General features: G+C 55.4%; 1 protein-coding gene across 2 annotated transcripts in view; it reads right to left on the bottom strand.

The window, feature by feature from the left end:
- The window catches only part of EVL (Enah/Vasp-like), a 140,089-nt gene extending 121,774 nt beyond the window's left edge, over positions 1-18,315 (bottom strand). Inside the window, exon 1 of one of the 2 annotated variants that reach the window (XM_070065397.2) lies at positions 18,104-18,315. In XM_070065397.2, coding sequence (XP_069921498.1) covers positions 18,104-18,108 — 5 coding nt within the window. In that variant the 5' untranslated portion in view covers positions 18,109-18,315. The remainder of the gene's footprint in view (positions 1-18,103) is intronic. The other variant, XM_070065396.2, reaches the window with a different exon arrangement.
- Between the last annotated feature and the right edge of the window lie 4,264 nt (positions 18,316-22,579).

Here is a 22,579-nt window from a genome sequence, read left to right as displayed (position 1 = left end):
CAGACATAGACCCTTCTACAAGCAGCAGCTTGGAGGCCAGCTCTCAAGTGGCCTGGGATGGACCCAGGTGCCCCCAGTCTTCACTTACAGGTTGCAAGAATAACTGCAGAACATGCGGAGGTGCAGCATCCTGAGGCAGGCGGAGACGTCTGGGCTCTGCCCTAGTCCTCCCTAGAACGCGATGCCCCAGTGGCCCAGCCCCGTGAGCTCTAGGATCCCAGGGTACAAAACCTAGGGTCGGCTGCTGCTTGTGCTGCCTCCACACTGGCACTAGCACAGCACACCAGACAAGGCGTCACTGGCCCAGGCGGCTCTCCTGAGCCTTGGAGGACTGATGAGCAATGAGCCCAGGCTGCTGCTGTTCCTTCCACTCTGTGTAACATGCGTGTGTGTGTGTGTGTGCACGTGTGTTAACTTTTTTTTTGACAGGCAGAGTGGACAGTGAGAGAGAGAGAGACAGTGGCTGTTGGTTCACCCCCCAATGGCCGCTGCGGCTGGTGCGCTGTGGCCGGCGCACCGCGCTGATCCAAAGCCAGGAGCCAGGTGCTTCTCCTGGTCTCCCATGGGGTGCAGGGCCCAAGCACTTGAGCCATCCTCCACTGCACTCCCGGGCCACAGCAGAGAGCTGGCCTGGAAGAGGAGCAACCGGGACAGAATCAGGCGCCCTGACCGGTACTAGAACTCGGGGTGCCGGAGCTGCAGGCGGAGGATTAGCTTATTGAGCCGCAGTGCCGGCCAACGTGTGTTAACTTCTCATTACTACAATGAAATAATGGAGGCAACTAATTTTGCAAAGAAAACGGTTTACTTAGTTCAAGCTTTAAAGGTTCAACTGCAAGACTGCACGCCCCGTTGATTTGGCCTCTAATGAGGGTGGCAGATGGCAGAAAAAGGATCACAGGCAAGCCAGGAGCAGAGGGAGAGTGGCTGGGCCCAAGCTCAGGCTTTCCTAACAAACTTGTGAGCTCCACACCCCCGTGACCTAAGGACCTCCCACTCGTCTCCATCACTGCATGGTTTCCACCATCTATGGACCATCCACTTAGGACTTTGGGGCTCAACATCCTGAATGAATTTGGGAGCCAAATCATATCTGAACCATGGCAGAGTAGTTCTGTCTCAGCAGGCACAGACATGTGGCCCTCTGTGCTCAGTGGATTCTACGTTCTTCCCAGCTGCAAACAGAGCCCAACTCGGCCCCAACACACACCCCATGTTGGGCCACCAAACACATCACTTTAGGGACACAGAAATCATACGAGGAATCCTCCCCAAATACAAATGGAATGAAAGAGGAAACCAGTAGCAGAAGGGCAACAGGAACACCCTCCGTTATGTGGAGATTAAATAACTCACTTTACAAACCACTGGACAGACAAAATCACAGGGGCTTGAGAAACTACCTGGAGGTAAATGAAAATGAAAACAGAATAGGCCAAACCTTGTGTGATTCAGCCAAGTGCAGTCCTATAAGGGAAATTTATAACAGTAGGCTTACTTTAAAAAGAAGTAAGGTAACAAACCAACAAGGAACCAGAAAAAGAACAGACTAAAAAGTTGGCAGAGGGATGGAGATAATAAAGATTACAGCAGGGATAAATGAAACAGGGAATAGAAAAAACAGTTTTAAAATCAATGAAATCAAGAACTGATTCTTTTAAAAGATTAAGAAAGTTAAGAAAGTTTAACCTAAACTAAGAAAAACAGAGGAGAAAATTCAAACAACTAAACCTAGAAATGAAAGAGGGGGTATTACAAATGACATCACAGAAATAAAAAGCACCCCAAGAGACTATATAAAATGATATGCCCCAAAATTGGACAACCTGAAGCAACCTGATAAATTCCTAGAAACACATAACCTACCAAGCCTGAATCATGAAGAATTAAAAACTGTGCCGTGCACTCATCCGTAATTAATAAGGAGCCCGAAGCAGTAATCAAAACCTCCCCTGCAAGAGAAGTCCAGGACAGATGGCTTCATGGAGGATTTTATGAGACTTTTAAAGAAGAATGGATATGAACCCTGTCTCTTTAGAAGAACTTGAGACAAGAGAACATGCCCAACTCATGATACCAAAACCAAATGAAACCAAAACAGGAAAAGAAAACCACAGGGTGGATCCCCTTGGTGAATACTGAAGAAAAGTTCCACAGTGAAATAGTAGCAAGCCAAATGCAACAGCACACTGTGACCACGTGTGATTTCTATCTGGAATTCAAGGATGGTTCAACATGTGAAACTCCCTCTGTCAGATACACACTAAAAACCATACAATTATCTCAACTAATGAACAAATAAGTGTGTGATAAAATTCAATGTTTTTTCATGACTGAAAACATCCAATAAATGAGAAGTTGAGGAAATTGCCTCAACATAATAAAATCTGAATGGAGTTCCTGGCTCCTGACCTCAACCTGGTATAACCCTGGCAGTTGTAGGCATTTGGGGAGTAGACCAGCAGATGGAAGATCTGTTTCTCCCTCTCTATCACTCTACTTTCAAAAAATAAATATGTTTAAAAAAAAACAGCCTCATATAGGGGCTAGCACTGTAGCCTAGTAGGTTAAGCATCTGCTTGCATCCCATATGGGCACTGGTTCGAGTCTCAGGTGCTCCATTTCCAATAAAGCTCCCTACTGATTGCCTGGGAAAGCAGTAGAAAATGGCCCAATTCCTTGGGCCCCTGCACTAGCACGGGAGACCTGGAAGAAGCTCCTGGCTCCTGGCTTTGGATCGGCCCAGCTCCGGCTGTTGCAGCCATTTGGGGAGTGAACAGGTGGATGAAAGAACTTTCTCTCTGTCTCTCCCTCTCTGTGTCTATAACTCTGCCTGTTAAGTAAATAAATAATTTTTTTTAAAAAAAGCCACATATATGGGCCCAGTGTTGTGGCACAGTGGGTTAAGCAGCCACTTACAATGCTGGCATCTCACATTGCAATGTCAGTTGAAGACCTAGCTGCTCTGCTTTCAATCCAGCTCCCTACTACTGTGCCTGGGAAAAGAGTGGAAGATGGCCCAAGTCCTTAGGTCCCTGTCACCCATGTGGGAGACCCAGAGGCTCCTGGCCTCTGCTGGGACCAGCTCTGGCTGTTGCAACCATTTAGGGAGTGAACCAGCAAACAGAAGATTCTCTGTCTCTCCCTCTCTCTGTGTCTCTGCCTTCCAAATAAATAAATCTTAAAAAAAAAAAAAGCCATATATGAAAAGCCCCCAGGTAACATCAAACTCAATGGTGAAAGGCTGAAAGTGTTTCCTCCATAAGTCAGGAATGAGGTGAGGACGCGTCATCTCACCACCCGTATAGAATAGAGTTAGAGAAGTCTTAGCCAGGGCGGTTGAAGAAGAAAAACAAAGACAAGGTTCTCACACTGGAAAGAAAGAAGTAAAACTGTTTGTAGATAACAGATGTTACATGTAGAACAACACTCCAAGGATCACACACACACGGCTAAACTAGTTCACCAAAACCAACACAGAAATCAACTGCATTTCTCTATATTAACAGTGACCAAAGGCCGGCGCCGCGGCTCACTAGGCTAATCCTCCGCCTAGCGGCGCCGGCACACCGGGTTCTAGTCCCGGTCGGGGCGCCGGATTCTGTCCCGGTTGCCCCTCTTCCAGGCCAGCCCTCTGCTGTGGCCAGGGAGTGCAGTGGAGGATGGCCCAGGTGCTTGGGCCCTGTACCCCATGGGAGACCAGGAAAAGCACCTGGCTCCTGGCTCCTGCCATCGGATCAGCGCGGTGCGCCGGCCGCGGCGACCATTGGAGGGTGAACCAACGGCAAAAGGAAGACCTTTCTCTCTGTCTCTCTCTCTCACTGTCCACTCTGCCTGTCAAAAAAAAAAAAAAAAAAAAAAAAAACAGTGACCAAAAGGAAATTAAGGAAACAGCCACATCAATTTAGCATCACAAAGGGTAACAGACCGTCTGGCTGGTAAAACCTGGTCTTCTGTGGCTGGCATCCTGCATCCTGCACGTTTTCTGGTTCATCCGTGCGGCAGCAGCCACTTTATCCCACCACGTGTGGTTTAGTACGGTTTATCCTCCATCTGCGCAGGGCTTGGGTCGTTTCTCTGGCTAATATGAACAACGCTGTGAACCTCTGTGTGTGTTCTGCATGGATTTATCTTTCACATTCTTCCTCCTGGGTGCCTCTGGGGGGTGGAACTTCCAGGTTCCACTGTCGCCCTACAGCCAACACTCGTGAGAGCCACCACAGTTGTCTAGAGCAGCTGCACCGTCTCACCCGTTCCTGGCAGCACCCTGGGGTTCCAGGATGTGGGTTCATCCATGGAACCACACGCCCAACATGAGGCTGTCTACATCCTCGCCAACATCCACTACTGCTTGTCCTTTCTGGTTCAGCCATCCTAGCGGGTGTGAACTGGCAATTTCCTGTGGTTTTGTTTGCATTTTCTCTTGTCAAACTGGTACTCAGCACCTCTTCAAGTGCTTTGTGGCCATTTCTGTATCTTTGAGGAAATACCAGTCAGGTTATTTGCCCATTTAGATTGGGCTGTTGTCTTTCTGTTGCTGAGCTGTGCCTTAGCCCACCCGGGCTGCCATAACAAACACACCGTGAACTGCAGGCTTACCCACGTTTGGTTCCCACAGCTGTGGAGGCTGGGAAGCCTTGGATGAAGGCAGTGGCAGCCCGGAGATCTGCTGAGGGCCAGGACTTCCCATTGGAGTCGCCTTGCTGCCCGTCCTGGCCTGTTTGATAGCACGAATCCCACACACGAGGGCTCTGCCCTCTCCATCACAGCTGAAGCCCCACCTCTTCATAATGCCGCTTTGGGGATTAATTTTTCAACACAAGACATAATCTTTTAGACCACAGCAAATTGTATGAATTCCTCCTATATTCTAGATACAAATCTCTTATCAGATACATGAAATACAAATGCTTTCTCCTATTATGAGAGCCATCTTGTTCCTTTCTTGATAGTATTATTTATAGCAAAAACATTAATATTGATGACATGGAATTTATCTTTTGTTTAGCTGTGCTTTTGGCTGCATTTCTAGGGCACTATTGTATAACACAGGTAGTGAAGAGTCACCCTTATGTTTTCTCCTATAAAACTTTAAGGTTTTAGCCCTTAAGTCAGGTTTGTGACAAATTCTAAGCTAACTTGTTTTTCAATTTTTTAGACTTGAAAACTTTTTTTTAAAAGATTATTTATTTATTTGACAGGTAGAGTTACAGACAGTGAGAGGGAGAGACAGAGAGAAAGGTCTTCCTTCCGTTGGTTCACCCCGCAAATGGCCTCTATGGCCAGAGCTATGCCAATCCGAAGCCAGGAGCCAGGTGCTTCTCCTGGTCTCCCATGGGGTGCAGGGCCCAAGCACCTGGGCCATCCTCCACTGCCTTCCCGGGCCACAGCAGAGAGCTGGCCTGGAAGAGGAGCAACTGGGACTAGAACCCGGCACCAATATGGGATTCCAGCACCGAAGGCGGAGGATTAGCCAAGTGAGCCACGGCGCCAGCCCAGACTTGAAAACTTTTAACATTATGCCAATTCACTTCTTATGTAAATATTAAACATACATGTACACACAGTTTCTCTTGAAAGCAGGGATGCTAGTACCACCTAACATTTGTTTCATGACAATGATCATAAAGTGAGGGAAGAAGGGTATATTATTATGTAGTGGGTACAATTCAGAAAAGACAACGTACGTAGCTATTTGTATGACAAATAATGACATGTGCACACTTTATATATGTTTTTATCTTCCACATATGAGAGAACACATATGGGTGTGTTAATTTACGTGTATGGCACAAGGTGGGGCTCCAATCTCACGTCTTAGTATGTGGACGGTCACATGTCTCAGCCTTGACGCCTTGTTGCTCATAATTGCAGGGGCAGTGCGTCCTGTTACAAACGTTCTGGACGTGGGGTGCTTGTGCTCCGCCTCCTTGGAATTCAGCTTCTCATACAGAAAACCAAGTCTGCTCTTCGTAGCTCAGCAAGGAGCCAGCAAACTGAGAGTCGGACGCAGGAGTCTCCGTGGAGGGATGCACGGTCACACTGCTTGCCACCCTGGACTGGACACAGCGCACATCACCCCGCCCGGTGCAGGGACAGCTGGCCCTCTTTCCAGCGCTGCTCCTGCTTGCTGTTCTCTCTGTCTCAGTCTGTTGCTGACAGTTCTCTTTTGCTTGGTGACACAATTGAGACATTTTCCGTTCCTGAGGAAAGGAAGTGTTTACAAACAGGGCCCTGAAGCTGCTCAGTTAGAAATCGCAGCTGATACAAGGAAGCAGTGCCAGTGGACATGTCTGATCTTGCAAACACCTGCGGCAGTTTTGAAGGGTCCCGTCCCCTCAGCCTCTCAACACCACTTTCTGCTCCCCCAGTACCATCAAGCTGTCTAACGCTTGAGCTGTCTTCTTGGTGACAACGTCAATGATGACAACCACTTCAGGGCCAGTCGGTGCCCAATGACACCCTGCCCGCTGGAGTTCCCATCCTCCCCCACAGCACGGGCTTGTAGGTCTTTCTGTCTTACAGCCCGCCTGTCCCCTCAAACTAATTCTCCTTTTCTTGTCATTGGCAGCGCTGGTTCAACGGCCAGATGAACCAGCCAGCTTCACACGACCTTTGTTTAAAGCTGAACCACACAGGGCCTTTGTCATGAAAGTCTTTTCTACTTGGTTTTCACAGGTTTTTGCAGTGTTGAAATCTGGGTCTTTTTCTGGGGGACTCCCCAAATCAAGACTGATGAAGCACCTGGGCTGTGGGAAAACGGAGACTTGGGATCACTACAAAGAGATGGAAACCCTGAAATCCACATGAAAATAAACCACTAATGAAAAGTAAGGTCATCAAGCGCTCTGGAATCTAACATACTTTATAAAAATAAAAAAATAAAAAGAAGGCAAAAAGAAAGGAAAGAAGGAAGAAAGGAGAGAAGGAGGGAGGGAGGAAGTGAAATTACCGTGGGCTTGGGGCTGGAGCAGCGACCACGGTGAGTGTGGTCCTCCCTGCCCATGCTGCCCCCAGCGGCCCAGGGAGCCTCCTGCGGGCTCTGAGGCTCCTCCCCACGTCCCTCTGTACCGAGGAGGAGCCAGGCCCAGGCCAGGCAGTCAGATGACACACCAAACACATACAACAGCACATGTTCCTGCCCACTTTTGCAGTGAACGAGGAGGACCAGACCCAGCGCTGAGGGCCGCGAGACCTGGGTTTCGCCTCCCTGCTGCCTTGTGGCCGGGTAGTGGCCTCTGGAGCCTGTGTGTCTGGCTGCTCCTCTGAGGCACAGGGGAGCCACGCAGACTCAGCACTCACTAGCAGCCACTGCACTGCTGGGTGCCCCTCAGCTCTGCACACAATCCCCTGCCCCAGGCTATCCAAGTACCTGGAGCAGGGCCCGGCCCGGGGGGTGGGGGGGTGGGAGGGACTTTTCAGCTGTGCCTGATGCACAGGTGGGAGGTCTGGCTCTAGGTGTCTGAATCCAACTTTTCATGGTTTTTGAACAATTTTTTTCTAAAAAAAAAAACCCTAAAATAAACTGTGCTTCCATTCATAACCCTGTGTGTGTGCACATGTGCATGCCGGAGACGGAGGGTAGGGTTTGCCTCAACTGTGCCATCAATCCCATCCTGAAAAGTCACCTGTGAAGACCTCTGTCTTCACCGAGTCCTCCTTAGAGACTCATTTTCAAAAGCTACGTACAGGGAGGTGCCCGGGCCAGCAGCACTGCATCCCCCTCCGCCTGTCCTCCCACGCTCCCCACCCCCACAGTCCACGTGGGAGGGCCTGCGTTCAAGTCCCGCCCCTACTGCTGATCCAGCTTCCTGCTAAGGCGCACCTTGGCTCAAGTACCTGCATCCCTGCCGCCCACGTAGGAGACCTGGTGGGATTCTGGGCCCCTGGCATCAGCCTGGCCCAGCCCTAGCTGTTGTGGGCATTTGGAGATGGGAGATCTCTCCATCTCCCAGCTTTTCAAATAAAATGGAAATAAACAAGAATTTTAAAAAGAAAGCCACATGCATCATGTCACACGTGAGGATTCTGCCCTTGGGAGACACTTGTCCTTCAAGTTAAAGCACTACACATGGTCTAGTCTTTGGCGACCTGTGACCTCACCAGGCCTGTTGAACAAGAGTGCTGTTATTCACTTAATCTTTCCTTGCAGTCAGCTCCCTGAAGCACTGATAGAACACTAACCTGCCCAAACAGTCAACAAACCGGAAAGCTGCTCCAATTACAAGTGAGGTGTTAACAGATCAATGCAGTAGAATAATCCAGAAAGAGGTCCAATTAATTACATGTAACAACAGACAGCCTCTTAAAACCCTGAGAGAAAATGGACATTAAGGCCGGCGCCATGGCTCAATAGGCTAATCCTCCACCTAGCGGCTCCGGCACACGGGGTTCTAGTCCCGGTCGGGGCGCCGGATTCTGTCCCGGTTGCCCCTCTTCCAGGCCAGCTCTCTGCTGTGGCCCGGGAGTGCAGTGGAGGATGGCCCAAGTGCTTGGGCCCTGCACCCGCATGGGAGACCAGGAGAAGCACCTGGCTTCTGGCTTCAGATCAGCGTGGTGCGCCGGCCGCAGCGGCCATTGGAGGGTGAACCAACAAAAAAAGGAAGACCTTTCTGTCTCTCTCCCACTGTCCACTCTGCCTGTCAAAAAAGAAAAATGGACTTTAAAATGAATAGCATCAGCAGAAAGGAACACGCAGGTGGGTGACGAGAAGCTTGCATTTCTCTCTCAAGTCAGATGATACACCCCAAATGAACCAGAGGTCTAGCTATGAACAAGACAGAAGAAAGGAGACCACCCACAGTTCTAGAAAAGCAGCTGGATTCTACCAGAGAACCTTCTGGCCATGACTGGACACTAAGAAGCCACGAGAGCAGTCATGAAAACCCCGGAATGGGATGCCTTTGTGTTGGGAGTCACTGGCGGGCCTCTCCACGCCCTGCTGGGTCTCCACGCTGCCCCCCACCCCGGGATACCCCTTGCCCCCTGGTGCTGGGGCGAGCGCCCTGTGGTGAGAGGTGGGGCCAGGAGCTGTGGGACACATCCTCTCCCCTCCTCCCCAGACACCAGGCTGGGGATTGAGTCACGGGTTGGCCCAGGGGTGGCCTGGTCCTTGCCGAAAGCCTGCACTGCTTCTCTCTCCCTCCTTCCTGGGAAACGCCATGGACTTGACCATCCAATCATGAGGGAGCCTGAGACAAATTCCAGTAAGGGCATCCAACAGTGGACTTGAGCAGAACCCCTCAAAATAGCTAAGGTCATCAAAAATAAAGAAAGTTGGAGAACTCAGCCTACGGAGAGAAAACACTGTGCTGTGCTGGGTGGGACCCTGGACCGCAACAAGGGCCTCAGGTAAAACCGGCACACCTGAATGAACCGTGGACTTCAGTGAGCAACAGACCCAAGAATGCATCATACTGATACCAGACGTTAGGAGAAACGGCAGCACAGGACATGGGACCTCCCTCCTAGAATTTTCTATAAATCTAAAATATAAAGTCTACTCGATTTACAAGAAAGAAAAGAGAAAAGCATTTTTTCATCCCTGGGGGTAGGATCTGCATTTGGGGGACACGTGAAAGCCTGAGAGACATCCAGGAGACTGAGGGTTAAGATCTCAACAAAGACCATGGGAAAACCCGCCCGCGTGACACCACACCAACCGCCACTCAAGCAGCACTGTCACCCCAGTAATGCGCTGACCCACCCAGCACACGGACGGGGCGCTAGCCTCCAACAAGATCAAAGCAGTGCAACCCCTGCCTTGATGAGGCTTATGGTATATCACGAATCCTCTGCTACAGAAGAGCAAACGCCGACTGCTACAGAGGCAGCTAACAGCTAGGCCAGGGCGCAAGGATGCTTCCCCAAGGCAGAGACGTTTCTGTTAAGAGTTGAGAGCCTAGAAGTCAGCGAAGGTAAAAGGAACACAAAGTGGTTTGGCTTTGATCAAGCTGGGTGGTTCGACTCCTCAGATCTTTTCTCAGTTACGGATTCTTCCGAAGGGGAGAGAAGACCAGGGCAGTGGACACAGCAGCTCCAGTCGGAGGGCGTGGAGGCAGTGCCCAGAGAATGTCCCTGGCTGCTGGGACCTCACGAATGGCAGGCAGGTGCTGCGTTCCACAGGCCTGGGTTCAATTCCCATCCCCAGCTCAGGCTCCTGACTCCAGCTTCCTGCTGGGGCAGACTCTGGGACGCAGTGAGGAAGACACAATTGACTGGGCCCATGCCACACACACGGGAGACCCACGCTGTGTTCCTGGATGCTGCTCTAGGCCTGGCCCAGCTGGGGCCTCTGGGGAGTGAAGTAGCAGATGGAAGAATGACAGTGCACGTTCTCTCTGTTTCATTCTTTCTCTACCTCCCAAAGAATAAAAACAAGGCCTAGAGAGAAGAGAATACAAGGAAAGATGGAGTGGAGAAGGAGTGCGAGAGCTGCTGTGAGTCTCTGAGAGCCCCAGACAGCTCTGCGTGGAGCAAGTCCCTCTCACTCCACAACACAAGGCTCACGTCTCCCTTCCTGCCACACAGTCAACGGTGCCCGGCTGCAACAGCACTGCCTGTTTTCTGGCACAATTCTCTTCTGTACCTCAAAATGGCATGCCTCCTCATTTTACCCTCATTTCCATCGCTCTCTTTCGTGACCTTTATAGAGAACGGGCCTGGATATTTTTTAGAAGTAGTTGCATCGACAGCAACTGTGTTTTGTTTTGTTTTGTTTTTTGACAGGCAGAGTGGACAGTGAGAGAGACAGAGAGAAAGGTCTTCCTTTTAGCCATTGGTTCACCCTCCAATGGCTGCCATGGCTGGCGCGCTGAGGCCGGCGCACCGCGCTGATCCAAAGGCAGGAGCCAGGTGCTTCTCCTGGTCTCCCATGGGGTGCAGGGCCCAAGCACTTGGGCTATCCTCCACTGCACTCCCGGGCCACAGCAGAGAGCTGGCTTGGAAGACGGGCAACCGGGACAGAATCCGGCGCCCCGACTGGGACTAGAACCTGGTGTGCCGGCGCCGCAAGGTGGAAGATTTAGCCTAGTGAGCCACGGCACCTGCCGCAACTGTGGTTTCTAAATTAAAATCCCACAGACAGAGGTGAGCTGGAGAGAGCGAGCTCACAGAGGGCAGAACATGTGCAACCTGACTCGTCTCAGATTTTCCCAGGGTCTATCCTCCTCCCAGGCACGGGGCGGGGTGAGGGTGACCACCAACAGCCCAGGGGTGACCCTCACGGACCCTCGGAAGGAAGCACAGCTGTGCTCATGTCTCTGTGTGCAACACAGAGGTTCAGAAAGGCGGGTGGTGTGCTCAGTTGGCCCTAAGCAGTAGCTCTCTGACACCCAGGCTGCTCACAGCACAGGGGGTAAGGCAGACCCAACATTTTTAAATATCAAAAAAAGAGAAAGAGGGAGGGAGGGAGGGAGGGAAAGGGAGGGAGGGAGAAAGAGAGAAAGAGAGAGAGAGAGAGAGATGGATTGAGGGAGGGAAAACCGAGTTCATTCACAGCCCTAGAGAGCCGCAGAGTGGACATCTTTCCCACGGCCCTCAGGACAAAGCGCGCCTGCAAGGAGGAGGAGGAGGGAGCAGGGTGCCCTCCAGTGGTGAGCTGGAGGACTACCCGATCCTGCGTCTGGGCTCTTCCCCTGCTGCTAACCCTCTTGCTCAGCTACACTCCCAGGATCCGCCTTCCTTTCATTAACCTTCCTGCTTTCTTCCTCTCTCCGCTGCTTGATCGTGCTGGCAGCAGCATCGGACGCCTCTGAAATGTGTATGGCCGCGGGTCCCGGGGGTCTTGCTGTTAACTCATCCTAAGGAAGCGACCAGAGACGCACCCGAGTTTTATGAGCAGACGTTTATCACAGAGTTGTTCACAATAATGAAAAATTAAAAATGCACTGTTTAGGCCGGCGCCGCGGCTCACTAGGCTAATCCTCCGCCTTGCGGCGCCGGCACACCGGGTTCTAGTCCCGGTCGGGGCGCCTGATTCTGTCCCGGTTGCCCCTCTTCCGGGCCAGCTCTCTGCTGTGGCCAGGGAGTGCAGTGGAGGATGGCCCAAGTACTTGGGCCCTGCACCTCATGGGAGACCAGGAGAAGCACCTGGCTCCTGCCATTGGATCAGCGCGGTGCCCCGGCTGCAGTGCCCTGGCCGCGGCAGCCATTGGAGGGTGAACCAACGGCAAAGGAAGACCTTTCTCTCTGTCTCTCTCTCACTGTCCATTCTGCCTGTCAAAAAAAAAAAAAAAAATACACTGTTTAAACCGGGGTGCTGGTTAAATAAGACTTGATATACCATCCGATACATTCTGACTCGTCCATTTAAAATGTTCTCAAAGAATACTCAACAGGCAGGGAGTGGGTGCCTGTACCTACACACACTACACCATCAGTTTTGTGAACACTGTCACACTCACACAGGGAAAGGCAAAGGCCCTAAGCCACCTGTTTGACGCGCTCTCCTGGAAGTAGCAGGAGCAACGCTGATTCTGTCTTCTTACCTTTCTGCTTTCAAATGCATAACCTTCAACAGACACTCATTCAAACCAGGGGGAATGCTATTTTTTAGAAAAGGCACAAAATAGTTCCCACCAGAAAGTTATCTCGTGTCGATCTTCTCCCAGTGTTCTAGGAAGGAGGAAACCACTCAGGATTTCCGAGGACGGGCAGCCGCCCTTCTCACTCGCCGTTCGCCTGTCCCCGTGCCCTCTTCGGCAGGTCTCCCCACTCCTCCTTAGCACTTAGGTACACAGTACACAGATGCCCTTAACGGGAAAAGCCCTTATGTGAAACCATACTGATTTATATTCATGCAGCTTATATATGTACAATTATAAAGCTAAGTTTAAAAATCTGATGTTTAGCTCACTTGGCTAATCCTCCGCCCTGCGGCACTGGCACACCGGGTTCTAGTCCCGGTCGGGGCGCTGGATTCTGTCCTGGTTGCCCCTCTTCCAGGCCAGCTCTCTGCTGTGGTCCGGGAAGGCAGTGGAGGATGGCCCAAGTGCTTGGGCCCTGCACCCCATGGGAGACCAGGAGAAGCACCTGGCTCCTGCCTTCGGATCAGTGCAGTGCGCCGGCCACAGCGCTGGCTGCGGCGGCCATTGGAGGGTGAACCAATGGCAAAGGAAGACCTTTCTCTCTCTCTCTCACTGTCCACTCTGCCTGTCAAAAATAAAAAAAAAAATAAAATAAAAAATAAAAATAAATTAAAAAATAAAAAATCTGATGTTTATAAAATTGGCTTACCTAGATATATAAATACAAACACCACCACTACACCAGCAAAACTCAAAATGATATTACTATAATAAAAGTTGCTCAAATGAAAATAATTCTCCACAAAGTAAATATGGTAATGTACTGTGCTAAACACAGGAGAACAGAAGAGTCTAGAAAGACACATGGGGTCAGTGCTGTGGCGTAGCAGGATGTGGGTGATGGTTCAAGTCCTGGCTGCTCCGTTTCCAACCCTAATTCACCTGGAAAAGAGGGGGCCCCTGTACCCACGTGGGAGACCTGGAAGACGCTCCTGGCTCTTGGCTTCAGAATGACCCAGCTCCAGCCATTGCAGCCATTTGGGGAGTTTACAAGCGGATGAAGATCTCTCCCTTTATCTGTCTCTACCTCTCTCTGTAACTTTACTTTTCAAGTAAATAAATAAATCTAGAGGGGGGGAAAAAAGACACACATACATGGCCTGTAGCCCCAACAGCTGGCTTTGTGGCTTTTTTAACGTGACTTCCACAGCCATCTGGAGAACTTTCCTCCTAACACCGACCTGCTGCGTTGGGCTCACACATGGACTTGGTCATGCCTGTGTTAGCTAATGCAAGCTGGAGGTGACAGCAAGGCCGGAGTCCGTGCCTAGGTGTCCTATGCCATAGCCTGTAATCACACTGCACTCTGTGTAACTCCAAGACGGACAAGGTGCCCTTGGCCCAGATGGAGTGGACCCCGGGCCTGTGGCCAGGCATACCGACGGGCTGCACTGGCCTTCCCTCACATCTACAAGGCTGGCCCCACGGGGGCAGGTGAGTGTTCCAAGCATCAGAGGTGATCCTCTCTCATTCAGCCACTGCCGCCTGCAACCACACGGCCCTGGGTTTGAGACCCTGACGCCAGCCCCGCCAGCCCCCCTGGGAATACTTCTGGCATCTGCCACACACGTCACCGCTGCACTCCAGCACCTGAGCAGTGCCCGTGAGGGAAGTGCAGCGTTGGCCTCACTCCAGTTCTACACAATTTCGAAGAACATTTGAGAAATACTTACGTACGAGACCCACTGAAACAAAGTTTAATGAGAAAAAAATACTTACATACACAGAGCAAATTTAATGATCTGACTTCTGGAACACTTTCTTAAATATAAAAATGTTAATGCCTACTTATTAAATCTATACAAGAGAGGGAAAACGTCCACAGGACACAATCCCATGGCTAAGCAACTCGGGTAAATAAGCTGGAATACGGCACACAGTGTGCATGCGTAGGTGGGCTTTCTCAAGCAGGTGCAGGAAGTGACCTAGTGAATGTCTATAAATGATTTACGTATGGGGACCAACCCCATCCAGTCCGCTGCAGGCAACTCTAAGTCCTCAAGAGACGGCTTCTGAATGAAGATATGCAAATATAGATGATCTGTTGGAAAACAAAACAAGAATTCAGGCTCTCCATGTGGGACCAGGTGCCCAAAGTGGCAGCTTGCCCACCACAAACACGTGCCCCATGGGTCAGTTTAACTGCGGGTTACACACAGCAAGAGAGAGATCCGCGAGGCGATGTCCAGGACACAGAGCAGGGCTGGGTGCCTGGCCTAGCCGTGTGCCCGCATTCCACGCTGCAGTGCCTTGGTCTGGGGCCTGGCCTGGGCTCGACTCCAGCTTCCGGCTAATACAGACAGTGAGAGGCGGCAGTGAGGGCTCACAAACCCTTCCTGCCCTCTCTCCCTCCAACCCCGCCTTGGGAGATGTGGACTGGACGGGTCCAGTCCCATCTCTGCAGTTTCAGGCATTTGGGAAGTGAATCAGTAGACGAGAGTACGTGCGCCCTCTCTCTCTTGCTCCATCTCTGATGAAAAGGAACCGTAACAACAAGAAAAATGGAATGAAGAACAGAGAGGCAAACATGGAAAGCAGAGGAAAGGCTAAGAGGTGTGGAAGACGCAGGAGACGGCCACATACACATAACTGTGGTTCTGGAAGGCAAAGTGAAGAGAGCACAGGACAGGGCATTTCGGCACTACTCGGTGACGACTTCCAAAGCTAACGAGAGACCCGAGGCCGCAGATCTGAGAAGCCCCGAGAAGCCCAGCTCTAAATACAAAGAACTCCGTCCCAGGGAGAGCCCAGGAGGAGTGCTGACAACACAGGAGAATACTTTTAAGGCAGCCGGAGAGAAACATTGAGCACTTTCAAAGGGACAGCAGGCTGACAAGTGACTTCTCAACAACAATGAAGTCAGAGAGATGAAATGGCTTTAAAGTGCTAAAAGAAGGCCGGCGCCGCGGCTCACCAGGTTAATCCTCCACCTGCGGTGCCGGCACCCCAGGTTCTAGTCCTGGTTGGGGCGCCGGTTCTGTCCCGGTTGCTCCTCTTCCAGTCCAGCTCTCTGCTGTGGCCCGGGAAGGCAGTGGAGGACGGCCCAAGTGCCTGGGCCCTGCACCCCATGGGAGATCAGGAGAAGTACCTGGCTCCTGGCTTCAGACAGGCGCAGCATGCCGGCGGTAGCGGCCACTTGGGGGGTGAACCAATGGAAAAAGGAAGACCTTTCTCTCTGTCTCTCTCTCACTAACTCTGCCTGTCAAAAAAAAAAAAAAAGCTAAAAGGAAAATGATGGGACTCCAAGAACTCTGTAACTAATGAGAAGACTCCAAAAATGGAGACAGGGGCCGGCGCTGCTGCGTAGCAGGTAAAGCCTCCGCCTGCAATGCTGGCATCACATCTGGGTGCCGGTTGAGTCCCAGCTGTTCCACTTCCAATCCAGCTCTCTGCTATGGCCTGGGAAAGCAGAGGAAGATGGCCCAAGTCCGCCACACCCATGTGAGAGACCTGGAAGAAGCTCTTGACTCCTGGCTTCAGATCGGCCCAGCTTCGGCCATTTTGGGAATGAACCAGCAGATGGAAGATCTCTCTCTCTCTCTGCCTCAGCCTCTCTGTAACTCTGCCTTTCAAATAGATAAATGTGAAGGAGAAGGAGAAGGAGAAGGAGAAGAAGAAGAAGAAGAAAATGGAGACAAGTGTAGGAACACAACATTGTGGTAACGGTTGTATCACCCGATGACTGGGTCCGGGTCCTTGTCTCCAACGCAAGAAAGGATTCACGGACCAGACACAGGCAAAGGTTGGCAGCGGAAGCTACATTGGCATGAGTGGTAAAGCTACGGCTGGAGAAGGAGAGCAGGAGCCCCGCAGGGCGAGCCGCCCACCACCCCACCAGGGTCAGGGCCATTGAAGTTTGAACTGGAGGCCTGGGGCGAGGCGGGGCTGAACTGATTGTTCACAGAGGACATAGTTTGGGGGGGGGGGGCGTGTGCACACCCATTTCCTTAACCTCTTGTGGACAACTTGGAAGTGTCATGCCATCAGCTGCATGATGGAAGCCAATGTGACAGCCGTGGTAATTTTACCACAACGACCTGATAATGAGCTACAGGCGATCCCCGGGCCGCAGCCAGTGGCCATGTTGGGTTGGGGCCAGTGCTGGTGAACGGAGGGCTTTGGGGGGTGCAGGTGGCGCTGCAGGGGGGCTGGCCCTGCGGGCTTTGCTCCCTGCCTCCTAGCCCACATCAGCCGAAGCCAGCCGCCCTGCGCTGTTATCTAAAGGAGACCAAGTAACCCTGAAAAGATATTCAACCCCAGTAGTTCAGGGGAAGCCACGCGCGGATGCCCCCCTGCGCGCCTAGAATGCAAGCCGGACAGGACCCAACGCCGTGCAGAACGCAGACGGCGCACACGCCCGCCGCACAGCTTCAGACACGCGCGTTAGCAGCCAAGTAGCTCACGAGCGACACGTGTGCCTCCTCAGCCCGGTAGCACACGCCCTGGCGAGCGCAGAGCCCGGCGCTAGCGACAGCCCCCAGGTCCCCCGCTCACGACAGCGCGGTCCCAACAGCGGAGGCCACCCGGACCCACGGCTCCCGAAGCCCCCCGCAGCGGAGGAGGACAGCCACAAGGAGCGCGGCCTGCGGCGTGGGCGCCGGCTCAGCGCCCCGGGACGCCCCCGACCCCGGAACCTGACAGCAATACCGAGGGGGCGGGAGGCGACCACCGCCCCGGACGGCCCCCGACCCTGGAACCTGACCGACAGCGGCACCGAGGGACGGGAGGAGACCACCGCCCGGGACGCCCCCGACCCCGGAACCTGACCGACAGCGGCACCGAGGGGCGGGAGGCGACCACCGCCCGGGACGGCCCCCGGCGCCGGAACCTGACCGACAGCGGCACCGAGGGGCGGGAGGAGACCACCGCCCGGGACGCCCCCGACCCTGGAACCTGACCGACAGCGGCACCGAGGGGCGGGAGGCGACCACCGCCCGGGACGCCCCCGACCCTGGAACCTGACCGTCAGCGGCACCGAGGGGCGGGAGGCGACCACCGCCCGGGACGCCCCCGACCCTGGAACCTGACCGACAGCGGCACCGAGGGGCGGGAGGCGACCACCGCCCGGGACGCCCCCGACCCTGGAACCTGACCGTCAGCGGCACCGAGGGGCGGGAGGCGACCACCGCCCGGGACGCCCCCGACCCTGGAACCTGACCGACAGCGGCACCGAGGGGCGGGAGGCGACCACCGCCCGGGACGCCCCCGACCCTGGAACCTGACCGTCAGCGGCACCGAGGGGCGGGAGGCGACCACCGCCCGGGACGCCCCCGACCCTGGAACCTGACCGTCAGCGGCACCGAGGGGCGGGAGGCGACCACCGCCCGGGACGGCCTCCAGGTCGGCCGCGGCTACCTCGGCGCGCCGCCCGGCGGGCCGGGCCTCGGGTCCGAGCGCGCGGGCTGGCGATCTGGAGGGGCGCGCGGGACGACGGCGGGGCCGGGGGGCGCTAGGCCGGCTCCCCACAGCCCTGCTCCCCGCCGCCCGCGAGCGCCGAGGCGCCGGCCCCAACTCACCTCATTGTCGCTGCCGGCGGCGGGCGCGCGGGGCGCGGGGCGCGGGCGCTAGCGGGGGAGCCGGCCCCGGGCGCGGCGGCTCCGCGTCTGGCTGGGCTGCGGGCGGCAGCGGGGGCTCATCTTCTCGGGGCGGGCGTCGCGGCCGCTAGCTGCGGGGAAGGGCTGCGGCGGCGGCGGCTGACAGCCGGGCCCCGGCCCCTGCCATCTTGGCGGGCGCGCGTGCCCGGGCCGGCGCGAGCGCGCGAGCGAGCGCGCCCGGGCCGGCGGCCGACGGGGTAGGGAAGGGGGCGAGCCCGCCGGGGTCCACGGGGGCGCGTGAGCGCGCGGCAGCCTGGGAGTCGGGGCGCGTGTCAGCACCCGGGCCGAGGTCGGGGATGCGCGTGCGGCCTTGGGCCCCTGCGCCCGCCGAGGGGACCGCGCGCGGCTGCGTCTCTTCGCCCGCAGCCTTTGAGGCAGAGGAGCGCGCGCGCGGCGGCCGAGGCCGGACACAAAAGGCGCGGGGCCCCGCGGTCCGCGCCTCTGGGGGGGCGGGGCCGGAGGCTGCAGAGGCGGGGCCCGGCGCTGAGGGGCGGAGCTTCTGGAAGGCGGGGCCGGGGGGGGCGCCGGCGGGCAAGTGGTGCGCGCTCAGCTGCTGCCCAGAGCCCAGGGCTATGCGCGTCGTGGCTGAGGGCTCGGGCCCCTGTACCCCGGGGCCGACCCTGGCCCCAGGGGCGTCGAGGCCGCCGCCGACCGACTTCCTCGCCTTGTGGCTGAGGAGCCCAGGAGGGCGGGCGTCGCAGCCTTGGGGTCATCTCAGAGCCTGAAGGACCCAGCACGAGCCCTGCCCCGCCCCCCGAAACCAGAGCTTGTGAGAATCGGGAGTCGTCCAGGTTTTCTCTGGTCTCCTGATTTTTCAATCCCGATCTTTCCTAGGAGTCAGGGGCTGTGATTGCTGTTCGAGTTCAGAGCCCAGGCCCTCGGCGTTCCCCCTCGCCACGTGTGAGCGTTTTATTCCCGGCCCGGGACCACAGTGTGTGCTTAGGGGTCTTGCCCGGGGCACGGTCCACGGTAGCGCGTGCCCAAGCCACGGCTTTGCTGGGGTCTCGGAATCCCAGTGTGCGTCCAGGCGAATGTCCCCCATGCAGGGTCCAGCGTGGGTCTCCCTGCCTCTTCCTCACTGAGCACAGGCCCTTGGCCGGTGTCCCCAGCCAAGCTTGAGAGGGGGCCTTGAGCAACAACCCGCTGCAGCCCTCAGGGTTAGCGCTCCTCCCGCCACGATGCAGACAAGGCTTTTGTCACTTAGACATCCCAGGTGTACTGTGGGGAGGCAGGGTTGCCCCCGGTCAGCACTTGTCATATATAAGCCCTGGATATGAGCCCGTTTACTGGCAGTCTTTCCACTGGGGGCCCCCTCTGACCTCGGTCCGGCATTGTGCCGGCTGCCTGGGGGGCCTGCGGCTGCTGGAGGGGGGTTGCAGGGAAATGCTGATGGCAGACTTGCTGTTGAACCCTAGCACCAAAGGCGAGGGCACAGACCCCTGCCAGGCTTTCTCTAGAGGACTCTGGGCTGGGGGGACAAGGAGAAAGAGAAAGTGACCGGCCCGGAGCCCATCACCCAGTGGGTTCCCAGACCTCGCTGCATCCTGCTCTGGGAGAGGTCGTTTCTCGCACCCGATGTTCGTTCCCCAGAGGCCTCAGAGAGCAGGAAGGGCGGGGGCAGGACAGGAGCCGTGCACACCCCCTCCTGTGCCCGGCCTCCCCTGGACCACCGCTGGCCTCTGGGTAACCAGCGTTAGACGCTTGGAGAAGCAGGGGGCCCACGTTTGTCCCGCAGCTCAGACTTGGCCTCGACTGACAGGTGGGAATCCCAGGGTCGGCTGAGATACCCACGTCTGCACCACCCGCTCGTGAGCAAAGCCTCCGACCTCCAGCTTCTCACCCTCACTCGCTCCTCTCCTTCCCCTTCTCTGATTTGCTTCATTTTTCAAAAAAGATTTATTTACGGGCTAGAGCTGTGGTGTAGCAGGTCAAGTGGTGGCCTGCAGTGCCGGCATCCCGTATAGGCGTGGGTGTGTGTCCTGGCTGCTCCACTTCCAATCCAGCTCCCTGCTAATGTGCCTGGGAAAGCAGTGGAAGATGGCCAAAGTCCTTGGGCCCCTGCACCCGTGCGGGAGACTCAGAAGAAGCTCCTGGTTCCTGGCTTTGAATCAGCCCAACTCCAGCTGTTGCAGCCATATAGGGAGAGGGAAGATTCTCTCTCTCTCTCTCTCTCCCTCTCAGTCTCTGTAACTGCTTTTCAAATAAATAAACAAATATTTAAAAAAAAATCAAATAGGTAGAAATGCTGGTAATAGGGAAACTAAAATTGGACACAACCCTAAAACCAGAGAGCTGGGGGCACCAGGGTATTAAGCACTGGGGGAAACCGGCCTCTCAGGACCTCCTTCCTCCTTGGACAACGCTGGGCGCTGGGCTGGGGACAGCCGAGCAGACAGCAGGTGGCAGTCTCCCTGAGGCTGGGCTGGGGGGCCTGGTGAGCGGACCCCGCTCTGCCACCACTCCCTATGCCGTAGGCTGGTCCTTGCCCTCCCTGGTCCTTGGTTTTTCAAGGGGGACTCAAGACAGCAGACTCAAGTCCGGGGAGGCAGCTGGGGAGGACTGGGGTGGAGAGGTGTGTGTGGAGGGGGTGAGTACAGGGTGAGGGCAGGTCTGGGCCACCCTCTCTCCCCAGACCCCAGCCTGCAGAGCCTAGTCCCCTGCATGTAGGGAGCAGGGTCCCGGGAGACAGGAGGTGAAGGAAGCATGGGCCGCGAGGGCTCTCCAGGGAGGCCGGGTGTGTGTGGGCATGAAAAGGAGCTACATTTATGAGCTTGGCACACACGGCCCTGGCGGCTGGGAGTCCCACCAGCTGCCTTCTGCAAACCGGAGGCCCAGGGAGGCAGGTGGCACGGGCCCACGCCCCACTGAAGGGCCAGGCGCCAAGGCTTGCCAAGCAGGGGCTTCCTGTCCGGGGGCGGAAGGTGGACTTCCCGCTGAAGCAGAGAGCAGGCGCGGGCTTCCTGCACCTCTTCTGCCCTGTTCAGGCCTCAGCAGATCAGCGATGCCTGCTGGCGTGGGGGACAGGTCCTTCCTCAGGCACTAACCTCTCGCAGACCCCTACGCGTGATGTTTTGCCAGCTTTCTGGGCCCTGCTGAGCCCACCCACGCTGACACGTCGGGAAGCACGACACTCAAGCGAGATGTGGAAAGTGGAGCTACCTCCGGCTCCGACCTTTCTCCTGCCCAAGTTCACTGCTTTGGCTTCGGCAACTTTCCAGCGTCTCAGGACTTTGAGGATGGTTATAGTTGAGCCCCCAAGTGGGGTCGGGTGCGTGTGCGTCCTTTCTTGTTTAAATGACTGCTTATCTCAGAGCGGGATCCAGGCTTGCTTCTCCGACCTGACTCGGAACTCAGCCGGGCACAGAGGCGGGTGGAGCCCACGGGCTTGCCCACGGCTTCCTCGCCCGCGCTCAGCTCTCTCCGTGGAGAACCAGGAGGTTTACAGGCGTCAGGTAAAAATAGTTGGTGCAGCTTCCGCCGGGAAGGCACTCAGGGAAGGGAGGGATCATTTGCTAAAAAAGAAACGGCCTACCAAGTCGCTGCCATAGTTTTCGAATCTGTTTTTGGAAAGCGTATCTGGAGACTTGAAGACGTTGTTGCCTTGTCATTCAGTCCTTCTGACATCCGTCCCTGAAGAAACGAACGTGACCACAGGAAAAGCTCAGTGGACGAACTCCGCATTGCAGTCTCCTTTGCCAAAGTAAAACGCCGGAAAGGTCCTTAGGGTGCAGGGCGCAGGGAGTTCAGGTTCAGACACACCCTCCTGCTCGCAGGTGCACTCAGCTGTGAGGTCCTGGTGGTGCCAGGTGCAACCTACAGCAACGTGAAGGTGTGTAGTGTTTACGCTGCAGGAGCCTATGACCTCAGGACCCTGTTCAAGGGGACACAGAAGGACCAGATGATGCGGTGGGGCCACAGAGGGACCAGATGATGCTGGGGGGACCCACAGAGGGACCAGAACCCAGACTTGCACTCAGGGAAGACTTCCTGGAGGAGGGGCCTTTCAAGCTGGGCTGAAGGTTATGGAGCTTGGCTGGGAAGGATGGAGGGAGAGCGTCGGGGCAGAGAGCAGGTGGGACGCGCGAGTGGTGACAGCGTTCACTGTGTGAGTGGAGGGGTGGACAGGGAAGCCAGCGGCAGAAATGAAGGGAGGAGCCGTCCTGGAGTCATAGCACAAAGCGGCTTTCTCTCGAGAGCGGCTCGGGAGCTTTTAGCCTGAGAGTGACGCGACCAGATTTACCGTCCGCAGCTCTCTCACCGCGCCTGGAGAACGGCCAGCGAGACTGCGGCCAGCAGTGACGGCGGCCAGCCAGGCAGAGGCAGCAGCCACGGAGAGACGGTGCGGACGCACGCCGCCGTGGCCTCTGTGGGGGCAGAACCCTCACGCTGGAGAGGCAG

The sequence above is a fragment of the Oryctolagus cuniculus genome, chromosome 20 (genome assembly GCF_051225735.1).
Source record: "Oryctolagus cuniculus isolate XC-2025 breed Fujian yellow rabbit chromosome 20, ASM5122573v1, whole genome shotgun sequence".
NCBI lineage: Eukaryota > Metazoa > Chordata > Mammalia > Lagomorpha > Leporidae > Oryctolagus > Oryctolagus cuniculus.
Note: the sequence above shows the minus strand (reverse complement) of the source record. Positions and strands in the feature narration are given on the sequence as shown.